Raw genomic sequence first — 13,232 nt, forward strand, 5'->3', positions numbered from 1 at the left:
CCAGAGACTACAGTGGCACATCCTGGGAGCAACCTCCGGCAGCCGTTGTTATCAGCATTCGCAGTAGCTTCATGGATGCCCACTGGCCTGAAAGTCACCGCAAAAATCACCAGCGTTTTCTATGTTGATATTAAAACTGCATCATTATGAGTTAATACATCAGTGACGATGATATTCATTTCCTTGCCATGCTGGGAAATCAATCCAGTTCTGCCAAAACTCTTCTATTCGCACATGCAACATGTGAGCAGCACTAGACAGGCTCTACCATTATTTTAACAAAACTACAGACAAGCAGTTAAACACAAAAGATCGCTTTATTTCTCAAAGCACACCCTTCTCATTCTTGAAAAGGTGCATTTCTAATTGTCACTATTTTAAATATATTCTCTATTTTCCTGTGAAGTTAAATACTTTAAAGAAAAATTCCCAAAGAAATAAATACAAAGCACAACAGTTTCACTTTATGATTTGCTTTGAGCATTGCCTGGTCCTGCATCCACTCTGGCGAGTTTTGCTGGTCTTTGAAGCTCTTAAAAAAGAAATCCAGAGCCAGCCTTCCTAGCTCTCCAGAACCCTCTGCTTATCAGCTGTTAATACAAACTGTCAATACAATGCTAGAGCATGCACAGAATAGCTTATAGCAGTTTAATAATTCTGTAACTTTCATTACGAATACACACATTGTTACTAAGGATAGAATCATGATGCTTCTTTTTCTAGATGCTCATAGAAAATTCCATGTTACAAAATGCTTGTTTGATGATGTGCACGTCTGCTGGTGAAAAGGAAATCAGCACTAACAAGGTTTGCCGGGTTGTTCAATAGATAACTTACAAAACCAGACAATTTCCAAAGTTATTGATTGGAGCACTGCAGCACAATCTGCAACCATCATTTTACCTGAAACCTAATTAGCCCAAATGGTTGGCAATGCGTATCCGTTGCGGTATAAAATGTTACCAAGGTCATCAGAACATGCCACGTGGGGTTTTATTCTCATATGAGGAGCACAGTCCAATGCAACAGCATAGCTCCTGCTAACAGCCAGAAATGGAGGTCTGCCGACGCAATTTTTATGACGGTTGTCACAGTAAAAGAGAAGTGAAAGTAGTCCAGTGCAGGCAATATCATGTTCCTTCAAAGAGCTGAGACCAGAAAGTTGAAGCACTTCCCATATCAGAAGTTGTGCTCCTGAAAAGTTTTTCTTGAAAGAGGTATCAGTATGAGCCGGAATGGGTGCGGCTGTGAATTCATCCCAGTTACGTATCTCACTCGAGACAGTATTCCTGAAAATGTGATCAGGGTCTGGCAGGCTGATTTCGCTACATATACATGCACTTAAAGAACATTCAATGACTATGATAAAGTCTGAAAACTTTAGCTGAAACTCGTACCTGTTCACAACAAGGTCTGAGGTAGTTTAGAACCACTCTACCTTTAGGAAATATGAGAAAGAAGGAAAGGGCTTTAATGCACAAAACTTTCAAGATCCAGTGATAATTACTACAGAGAAGGGGAGTGTTACCACATAGTTTTAAACTGCTGTCTGTCAAGAAAGAAGAGCACTGACAGAAATGAGTGAAAAAGTTCATTAAAAGCTGAACTTCTATTTACCCTGGCTCCTTGTATTTAATTTATGATCTTTGAAGGAACAACATTAACATTCGCTGCAGAAAGAAAACCAATGATAATGAAATTGAGAAAAGCAGAAAGCAAAGAAAATTTTACAAGATACTGGACATGGGCACTGATTCTCAAAATGAGTCCGTGTGCTCAGTGTGATGTTTGAATCTCCAAGACAGCTGAAATATCTTCACACAGGAACACTGAAGGTATGAATTCTTTTGAGGTTCACTTTTGATGATGCAGTTTATTTAGAAAACAACACTTATGTACAAATAACACATTGAGCAATGCACAACTAACAAATTGAGCATATATTTGCTGCATCATGGTGAGAGAGAAATACTTAAATTTATATTTAAACTTAACTTAGATAAGCCTGCACAAAGCCTGACCTACTACTTAAGTCAACAGAAAACCTCTTATTGATTTTTCTCTTAAGGGTAACAAATAGATTGCAAACAGATTATGGAAGTACAAGCACCAAAAGGGCTAGTATTTCCATATCCAGACAGCCAAATTTAAATTTTGCTCACTAGCACTTGACAGCCTAGTGGTAGTTGCCTTTAAAGTCTGATGTGAATTAACAGGGACGAGGATATTTTATTCAGCATATGACAATGAGGTAAAAATAAATAAATTTTTAAAAATCCTTAATATATCACAATTTGGAGGAAAGTTGCAGGGAACACCACAGCAACAGTGATATGATGCTAGGTAGGGAGGAAAAGAAAAGGAGTAACAAGCAGATTGGGGGAAGCATGTAGGAAAAAGTAAGAGCTGTGAGGACCGGAGACACAAAACTAGCTCAGACCACAAGAATCATATCTTCATGTTGCTCTTCCCATAAAAACTACTAAAGCCTTGCTCCCTACGTTTTCTTCTTTTTTTTTTTCACTCACATTCAGATGAGTGACAGATTCCTTAACAAAATTCCCTAAATTAAAAAAAAAGGCCATGTAGAAACACATCTTTGCAAATAGTCACTTCAACTTAGGTAACACATCAATTTTCTTAGCTATATACGCACAGATGCACACATGTACGTCCATACAAGTCTTTCCCCCAAACTGCTCCTTGCAACTCCAGCTCTTGCTGTAAGTGATATGTTTCTAATCTAATCATCTAAGTCCCATGAACTTTGTATTACTGCATAAAAACATTCACTCAAAGTATTTACCTCTCAAAATGAGTGACATAATTCCTGAAATAGATCCAAATCATGCAACACCGATGCCCTTGTTATTAAAAATGGCATAAATAAACTTACAGAATGACCCCAACGGGATCCTGGCCTGTAGAAAGCAGAAGAAACTTGCCCCTGTTCTCCAGCAATGAACCGGCCGTGATTGTTTCAAAAGCTGTTTCTCAGCATGACAAATCTCTATGAGAAATTCCTGTGAAGAATTCTACTATCTTTTAGCAGCTGAAAATAACTAAAAACCCCAACAGACAGCTATAGAAGATGCCAAAAAACCAATTCTGTGGCCTGACCATGCTTCAAAAGCACAATCTAAAGTTTTTATGTAAAGACAAAAACTTCCTAACATCTATTGTTAAATACCTTTATTGGATTCTAGGTATTAACCATAAATCACCTACCAACTATAGCTCAGGACTACAGAGACAACAGATAGGTGACGTAGACCAAAAATGATACGAAGGAGATGAGTGATTTCTGGTAGGTGTGCAAGTTCCCTGCTTCCTCTACAGAAAGAAGCTGCGATGACTACTATTCACTTGGATTACATGGCACATAGTTTTAGACGCACAAACCCTCATCTGAACGGTAATACTGCCCAACTTACTTGATATTTCAGGAGTCACCTGGTACTTTTTGGACACATAGCATTTGCTGTAAAAGACCATACAGGTCAGTTTTGTAAATTCCTCAGACTACTTAATATAGACTGAGGCTGCTGATGTATATCTGCCAGTTTTCAGGAGTCACTGGATAATTCTGAAAATCGTGAGAAACTAGGTTACCTTCTTTTAACCGAGGGATGAGTATCTGCACAAAGAGAATAGATGTGCCAAGATGATAAACACGAAACAGATGAGGAAATGTTCTAATGAGGAAAAGTACTTACATTGCACCAACAGTGCAGCTCTCCTCCTCTACAATAGCCCAGGGCCTAAAGTAGCAGGAGGCACTGGAGAGGCGTGCTTACGCCTGTGCAGGGCGAGGTCACCACTCATTCAGATTTTTAGCCAAAGTAATCTGAACTTCAATTCCCATGGCATTTATGTAATGAATCAATTATAATTTTTTTCAGAACACTGAGCTGTATTATTCTATTAGGCTGGAAGGAACGGGCAAAGAAGTAATTCTCTGATGTCTGGTTGGGTGATAATGTCTAATGCCAAGGGTGTGTGGAGCTGATTCTTCACTTCCTTCCACCATTTGTATATATCACAGTAATTAAACACATACAGTATTATAAAACTGGTATGTAGTTGTACTGGCAGTCAGTCTATTGGTAAATGACAGATACCTGCAGTTTCCTCGTATTATACTACAGTTTTTAATTTGGGCTTTCTTTCTCTAAGAAAAGTTGCAGGGTGACTTTAAAACTATTTTTCTACTAAGCATTTTCAAAATCAATCACAGACCCAGATTCTATCATGGAGTATGGCTGGGACTTCAACATTACCTCAGCCAAAGCTTTGCAATGAAAGTTTGTGAAGGACCAAAGAAAAGTCTGCAGGCTTTTTTTGAGCAGTTAACAAAAGCCCTGTGAAGGCTCCCTCTGTAAACACTGCAAGCCACAGCATACAAGGTACCTATGAGGAATGTAGGTGTGTTCTTTGGACTGCACCCCTGTCTTTGAGATGAGCATTTAACTTGCTCTATTTTATACACCTCACTACAGCCAAATCGCCAATATTTAACAACTGGGCAAAATCCAGCTTTGACCTGCTCACCCATACCTTGTTTAGACATTTGCACTTTTTAAGCAACCATAAAATAGAGTCAGCATCCTGCCATACGACAACGGTAGCATTTCACACCTGCCTGCACAGATTTTTTTTTTTTTTTTAGTTTTGGAGCTTTAAAACCTCTTCTAAATTCAAGCTAAATAATTAGCTACTAGCTTAATTTAACATATATATATATATATATGAATATTTAGGTACTCCTAAAACTTGACCCAGGACCTTCATTTCTGTATCCTGACCAAAGCCTTGTGGAGCTTCTATATATATCTGAGTTAACTAGTACAACTGACAACAACAACAATCAGTTCAGAGAGGACTAAGGGTTCTAACCTAAATACACCATTAACTGAGAGATGGGGATGGGAACCAGGCTTCAAGCATCCTCTGGGATCTACAAATTACTATTTCTGAAGCATGGTTTAGTCCTCTGGCAACTGATACCATGACATACAAGCCTCAACGTTTACTCTTAAATACATTAACTCTTACTGGCTCTGGTTATTTGCTGACTACTCCAGCCACAACAGCAAAATTACCAATGTGTTCACTTGTCCATTTGACAGTATATTAACACCTGTCAAAATATAAGCCAATTAATACTTTCATAGAGAAATGCAATGTATAGCATGTCTACTTTCAGTGAAATCACATCTAAGTTCTAATTCCTTACCGAGTGTCTCTGAGTGGGCATCGCTGTATAACCAAAACTACTGACACACAACAATCAGACAAGAATGGCATTAACTTTGTCTTCTAATTTTCTCACGGATGCTAGATGTACAAAACATTGCTGAATAATGAGTAGATGCTCGCGTGCATTTGGCTGGAAAACTTAATTTACTTAGAGTGGAACAATTATACACATCTTTTGCTTTCTTTCATGGAAAGCAACTCTCATCAAGTCAGACACTAAACTGAAAATTCTCTAATTTAATGTTATCATTAGTAAAGATGGAGAAATTAATTCAAATTTTTCAGCAATGCTGAGAAGCACTGAGCTCTTTCATGAGTTGTCATAACAAACAAGAAAAATTGATTTTCATGGGGAAAAAGAAAGAAATGAAGCTTTAAAGGAAGGAAGCTGCAAGGAAGAACAGTTCCTTCTCTAACAAAATTGGTGATTCCTCCTCTGTATTGTCTTTTACATTAGACTTGGATTAACTTCCCAGTTAATTACAACTCATTGTAATTCCATTTAACATGCCATCTGAACTTGTCTTAGAGCTGATTGGCAATGGCTTGAAAACAGAGCTGCACAATTTTTGCTCACTTCAGAAATTAATTTTCCTGGATAAATCAGTTTTAAGGAGTTGATATTTGGCTGTATTTCTGTGAATAAAAATCTTTTAAATGCACTTGGAATAAGTTAATTAAATAAAGAGACTTTAGAAAGAGCTTTGTTGAGCTCCATATGAGTTGAGCCTAAGTCTGAATTCAACCTATGGAAGAAAAACTGAGAAAATGAGGCCTGGGGAATTTAAAGATACTAAAGTACTAAACAGAAATAATGGCTCAATAGTGACAATAAAGTTAGTTCCATTATGTAGAAATCTTAACAACAGGTCTATTTTATAGTTTCTGACAAGAAAGCAATGAATACCTGGTCAGTTCTGCTCTACCCCTGTTGCAAATAAAATGTAAGTGATAACACAGTTCTGAATAATTATAATATTTCATCACTCTGACAAACCCTGACATTAAGCCATAACAGCACAACTTACTTCCACTGAAAGGAAAGAAAAAAAGAAAAAAAAGAAAAAAGAAAAAAAAATGTCAGAAGAATATACGAGAACTACATCTGAAATTGGGAGTCAATAAATACAGACAATAATTAGAAAGAATGAGAACATCCACACCAAACCACAAATCAGTTCTGTGTGGCATCTTCCTTTGTCACTAGTAATACGTTGCTGACACAATGTTTAAGACAGAGACCTATACTCAGCAATACAGGTATTAGGGGTGTTTGTTGGCGGGTAGTGTTAGAAGACCAAGCAGAGTTCAGGTCCCTTAAACATTTCGACATTATTTCTTTGAATAAAAAGGTAAAGAATTCCCACTAGAAAACGTGAAGTTGTGGCAGGGCTTGTCTAAAAAGCCTGGGAGCTCTGTGATGACATTGGACTCACCCCAGAGACAGGTTCTAAGAGTAACTCTAACAGAAGAAAATAAAGACTGTGAGAAAGGCCACGTGTGACTGAGAATCAGTCTAATACTAAAAATTTCTATTCACCTGTATGAAGGGACAATGCAAAGTTGGTTTTTGTTTTGATTGATTTTTGGGGGTGGGGAACTGGAGGGTCTATAGGACCTGATAGTTCTTGCTTTGGGAATCTCTCAGATCTGTTCACTCAGATTCTTGGCAGAGAGTGAATATCATGGGAAATAAATAGACATTTCTGTTCAACAGTGAGTCATAGGACAAGATCAAAAAGATTTGCACTAGGTTATAGTCTACAAGACTTATTTGTATCATAAAAATTAATCGTGCACATCAAAGATTACAAACTGAAAATGCTGTTCTTTCTCTGAGAGCCTAGACTCAGAAAGCTGGCACAAACTTTTTAAATTTTTTTTTTTTAAACATTCTCTACAATGGTGACTACTAAAGACTAACAGCTAGGAAGTTATGCCCTTTGCTTATCCACAGCTTGAGAAAAGCAAACTTGTTTGATCAAACTGCAAAGAAATACCACCACTGACACGGAAGGACTTATCTACCAAAGACAAGACATGCTCCATGCATCTCAGTAGTTCCAGCATGGATTACAACCAGAATAGAAAAGTTTTCTGGTTTTACTTCTCAAAGGCAAAAAAGAAAAAAATCCAACTTTTTGGACCTATACTTAAGCAAGACAGTTGTGTCCCCAGTAGCTGGTCTCAATACTTTCATGCTCCAAAGGCTGTTAAGCCATAAGGTAATCAGCACGCCAGACGAGGTGCTGGCCGGCACGAGCAGTATCCTGCCTCAGAACTCTAGACAGTCTGAGGCAGCTGTGGCACATACTAGAAGCTATATATAATGCAATGGGCATGCATCTTCCCCGACAGACATTCACAAGTCAAAAGACAGCAGTGGGAAGGGAGGGGGCTGTATGCAAATGTCAGAACTCAACCGCAATTTGGCAATGAAAAATACTGTAATATTATTGATAAAGCCTAATCAATTTTATTTGAAACAAGAAAAAGGAAGCTTTTCTCCTTCGAAGTTTCTACTGATTCATTGCTAGCACTTGTTATATTTCTTCCTGGTTTTAGCACAAGCAGTATCCAACAAGGAAATTCTTTCACATTAAGTCGTGTGATAAATTAACACACTATTTGCTATGTTGATATAACTCATTTTATCACTATGGTTATGCAAAGGAAAACCGTATTTATCCTACACTAGCTTTGTTTTCTTCTGACAAGGCTATTTGTCACCACAGGAAATTCCAAGTTCATAAAACTGGATAGCTGACATTTCCGATATAATATACTTTGTGAGGAGTAACAACCCTCCTAATCAATTTTGCCAATTACATCAGCATTTGTCTTAATACAAAATCACTTTATCCCATACTGAAAAACCAACATGGAGTCACGTGGACCTGGAGTAAGAGACTGTATCATCATCAGTGTGGAAACACTTAGAATAAGCGAAGTAGCAGGCAACGTAATCCAGACAGACATAGATGGATAACGAATTCTGTGATTGCAAAGTAAGAGCCAGATCTTTTACAATACAGGGTAAAAGCATCATATTTTATGAAGACTATGAGAAACGTTTAGCACACACAGCCTTTGAATTTTTAGCTCCACACTGTAAAACATTTTTTTCTTGGAAAAAAAAAGTATCTGCAAATTCTTCTTTTTGTATTCTGAACAACTGCTTGTCAGCGACCAGATGCAGTTCCACTTTTCTAAACCAAACATTTTTGATGATCTGTTGCAAGTTTTCTTAGAAACACAGGTAAAATTTAAATAATCATCTTCAGGAGTGCAAAATATGTTTTTCTTCAAGAGGGATGCTTAATTTAGGCATTTCCTTTTTGAGTGTAAGAAATGACAATTTTGTACTTTGAAAAGTCAACTAAGGTCAAGATTAATTAGTTTGTTGATATAATGAAGGCTTTTCTTGTCATCCCACTGATGAATGAGGGAATTTGCATCTCAGCAGGTAAACATGTTTGATACTTCCTTAATCTACTGCACAGCATTTGCTACAGCCAAAAATAAGAGACAAAGCGGAATACCGAATCAAAACAATTTAGAAAACAGATTACTAGTTACAAAGGAATATGAATGGAGAATAACTTTTAAAAATAACATGTATTCTGGACTGATGTGTTCCAGAAACATTTTCTTTGCTAATGGAAGCCTTCAGGGAACAAATACTTATTTCATACGCCTTCCATTCTGCTCGAATCATTTTAGATTTCCACTGTAGCTCTGCCTTTTATTTCCTTCTGTTCTCCTTGCCTTAGTTAGATTAGAGAGGTAGGGTGTTAATAGGGTACTTGATGAAGAATGAAGACTTATTTTCTCCCCCCTCGGAGACCAGCCTGATTTGAACAAATTGAGGAGAGTGAAGGAGTCTCTTCATGTCCTTGGGAAAAGCCTTTTCCATTTCAGCATTTCCAGCTTTCAGACATGGTCCCCTTTGTCCAGAGAGAAAAAGGAAAGAAAAGGTGCCAGCACGAGAAGGTTCTGAATAATTTCATACAATGTCAGCAGGGCTGCAAAAGCTCCCTTTCAATCTCCTTTACGGTTGGTGAGCATGTGAACGTGAGGTGGATCCAGGAGAGGAATGCAGGGAACTAGTGCTTGCAACTTGAACAGGGCGAGAAACAAGCTGTTGTCCACCAGTCTCCACCTCTGTTGTTGCCACTTCCTTACTACTATCATCCTTGTGGGTACTGTTTTGTGCTGGGCACTCAAAATGCACACAGTGAAACACCTGGAGAGAACAAAACATGAAGATAAAGCAAAACAATTAAATGCTGGCAAAAGCATGATCAAAGTAAGATGAAGTCTATATGGAAGTATGCAGGTCAGGTCAGTGCCAAAGTACTTGGTCAAATTAGAATGTTTCACCATGAGGTCAAAAACATCTGTCCGTGGGCCATAAACATTATAAAGTGATACAAGTGGAGCAAGAGAAGGCCTTCAAATTACACCAACCTTTACATATGGCACTAAAAAGCAGAAGGATGGTTCCAAAGTGGATAGAGGTATTTGTAAATGATTTTTTTCTTTGCCAAGTAGCATAAATACCTACTACATGCTATCGGATGACAACAACAATTATATTCATTGTCTTAAATGTATCTTATGATCTAATTACTTCCTCAAAGACTGAATGTTCACGCACACTAGAAATGAAATTTAAATCATTACCAATATGATTCTATTTCAAGATTGCCCTCTGCTGTAATAGCAATGGTGGCTCTGCAGACATATCCTGGAGTATGTAGAAAGGCATTCAGAGTGTCCAAGGAGGCTGCTGCTTCAACAGTTGAAATATTCCATTTCAAACAGTGATCATTTTCTGATGTTTCAAACAATACCTGGGACCACTGTACAGGTGACTGTATCTCAGAATAAGAGGACCATCTGTTTAAGCATTTTTTCCAATTTATTTTCTACTTTACTTACTCTTACTTCTACTTGTTCTTGAAGTGGCTGGGAGGAGAAGGGGGAGAAACTCTTTAAAACTGTTACAAAACTTCTTTCCACATTATTTCTCATTGCTACGAATTGCACAGCTTTGCCACATACTAAACAAATAAATCTTTTCTTATACTGATTTAAAATTTGCTATTTTCTCATGCATTGTAGTTTTATAGCTAAAGCTTGATGAGTATGAAAAACAATTTTTAAATTATTGTTTTAACTTAATTTTGTATGCTTTTATGACATCTTCTATCATTCTTCTTGCAAGTAGGTCACGTTTTTAAAACTCTTCTCACAAACAAAGGTAATCTTTTATAATCTTAACTGCCCTTTCCCACACCCTTTCAAGTTAATGTGGGCAAAATCAAATACCATAAACAAGACATGGGTGTACTACATATTCATACAAAACTACAGAATATTGTATTTTCTATCCTTTCTTAAACACAACCGAAAGTCCTATTACTCTTTTTGTCCATCCCTGCTCAAGTGCACATGGAGCAGACGTCTGCAATGACATGTCTGCAATAGCCCCTGGGTCTTCTCTGAGGAGGTAGCTAGCTAATTCAAATTCTGACAGCATACATTGAAAGAATAAAAAAAAATATTCACAGTCACCGTTTTTTTTTATCCCCATTATATTTTCTTGTGCCTCTCAGTGTAAGAATTCTCGCAGGTTTTTATACAGATACATAGCGATGCACGTTTGTATTTCTATATATACACACATGCTCACATAAAGATGTATCGCTATGCCTTTATATATACACGTATGAACAGATTACCAATCTACACCCGTACCCACACATACACACGTGTGTACAAAATGGTTTTTCTCTGCATTTCCTCTGGGAGGTTTTTTCCTAAAGCCGAACTAATTTCTACAGTAGCAAGAATTCTCTCCATCTGTTACAGTTCTTGAGAAGCCAATTTTTGCATTCAGCAACACTTCTTGAGAAGCACCTTTTATACTCATCCCACTTTCATGTTTTTAAAGTAACAGCTATTGTCATTTTTCCAGCTGCGCTTATCAGCATCAGGATTTGCAGAAAATAACATTGTCTCATCAGTGCACCTCTGTAAGATGCTGCTTTCCCTGAAAGGCAGCACAGTCTAATGAATGGGATGGAGGTCTCCAAGTCAGAAGATTCCATATTTCTACTGTATCCCACACCAATAGTGTTTCTCACTTAAAACTTCACTTTCATAGTGATGCATGCTTTTTTAAATATAGTATGGATATCACTGAAGTTTAGCTAATACTAGTCTACAAAGTCTGAGATACCCGATTCTTAAATTGTAACTTTCATTTTTACTGATTCTTTTATACTAAATTCTTAATGTTCAATTCAGCATCTGGCACATTAACAAGCCTGTGAATTTACAACATTATTTTCAGTTTCTCTGCCACTTCAACATATAAAGAATACAGCCTGTGAAAGAAGCAGAGGACAGAGAAGTACAATTGAGCTCATCTGCTTCATCCAATATCGGAATTACGTATTTCAGAACAGTATTACTAAAACAAACAATCCTGCATGTGTTTCTCTCAAAAGGCAGAGATGACAGTTCAGCATCATCCTCTGATCAATGGCATATTATACTTCTCATGGATATTTTAAGAAAGGTCCGACATACAAAGCAGGAAGGCCGAGTACATATACACTGGTGCAGTAATTTGTAAGACAAAGCTCTCACATTAGCAACCAGGTGTCCTTTCCAGGTCAGTAATATTGAGAAGGAATAACAAGATAAAACTTACACAGTCAAAGTATCAGGTGACCTGTCCGACAAATAAATGATGACAAGGACTAAGGAAAAATAATTCTTTTCTTTATAAAAGTAGGATATCTGGAATCTCAAGAAAACAAAAAGTTACAACTTCTATCATGTTCTAACATACCAGAAAATATTCAAATGCCAGGTCAAAAAAATCTGTGAATATCATGTCTTTCAAAACTTGGAAAACATGGCAAAGGAAAAGATGAGTTTAAAAGATAAAATCATTCACAAAATGGAGAAATTTGATGGGATTTTTTGCAATTCCAAAAATCAACTCTTCCCTTTGGAAAGTATCTTCAAAGTTCAAAGGTATGTGCTGCCAGAACAAGTAGGGAGTATTTTTGTACTTATTACAGTAAAACTCTTTGATGAGAATATGCTGCCATTAGCATCTTTTGTTTAAAATGAGAATGGTTTGACATAAAATATAATCAGCTGTGGGCAAATAATTCTGGCAACTGCTTGCGTTCCTATTGAAGAGACTACTGAGACTGTAGGCTCCAGAACAAACCAAGACTTCGGTTACACTGTTACTATTTAAATTGGAAGTATGAAAAATATCTTGCTGTCTTCTTTGGAAAATGAAAATTTATGACAAAATGTTACAGACCATCTGTTTAATATGTATCAAAAAATGTAATTTAGTAATACGTGCATGCTGATAACGTTCCTCCTCTACAAGCTTTAGGAGAAATATTAAAAAAAAAAAAAAAAAAAATAAAATTAGTGTTGGGTACAGGTTTTAAAAACAAAAGAGGAAAAGACCTAGAACAGCAGCATGTGTTTATAGTTCCACCGAGTCACTACATGAATAGCTGTAACCTCAATTTGCACATACGGATCTTCACTATAGTTACGCAGTGCTCCATATAAATAACTACACAGGATATTAAATTCCTTGGAAATAGTAACCAATTTGAAATTAGAATTATGTTTAAAAGCCTATTACTCTTCAGGGCTTAAAGCTACCTTTAAGAATTACAAGTTGGAGGTAATGTTTCTTGTAGGCTGATTTGCTAATTTTACGCAACCCACCTCATTCTTTTTTGATAAAGAGATGAGAACTTACAGAGACCGGTGTGAGAGCAAACGAGACTGTACGGATTAGTAATGGAAAAGGCCTTCTTTGTGCATGTACAACAACCCTGGAGGCAGCTTCTGACCCCGTATTTCTAAGAACTCACTGATTAAGAGTGAACTGTACACCGCAAGAGACAGTGCTTAGAAAA

General features: G+C 37.1%; 1 protein-coding gene across 1 annotated transcript in view; it reads right to left on the bottom strand.

Moving 5' to 3' along the window:
• Positions 1-298: 298 nt before the first annotated feature.
• The window catches only part of BTBD9 (BTB domain containing 9), a 144,770-nt gene continuing 131,836 nt past the window's right edge, over positions 299-13,232 (bottom strand). The window contains exon 12 of the mRNA XM_076334375.1: positions 299-9,505. Coding sequence (XP_076190490.1) covers positions 9,311-9,505 — 195 coding nt within the window. The 3' untranslated portion in view covers positions 299-9,310. The remainder of the gene's footprint in view (positions 9,506-13,232) is intronic.

Source organism: Aptenodytes patagonicus, chromosome 3, assembly GCF_965638725.1.
Source record: "Aptenodytes patagonicus chromosome 3, bAptPat1.pri.cur, whole genome shotgun sequence".
Taxonomy (NCBI): Eukaryota; Metazoa; Chordata; class Aves; order Sphenisciformes; family Spheniscidae; genus Aptenodytes; species Aptenodytes patagonicus.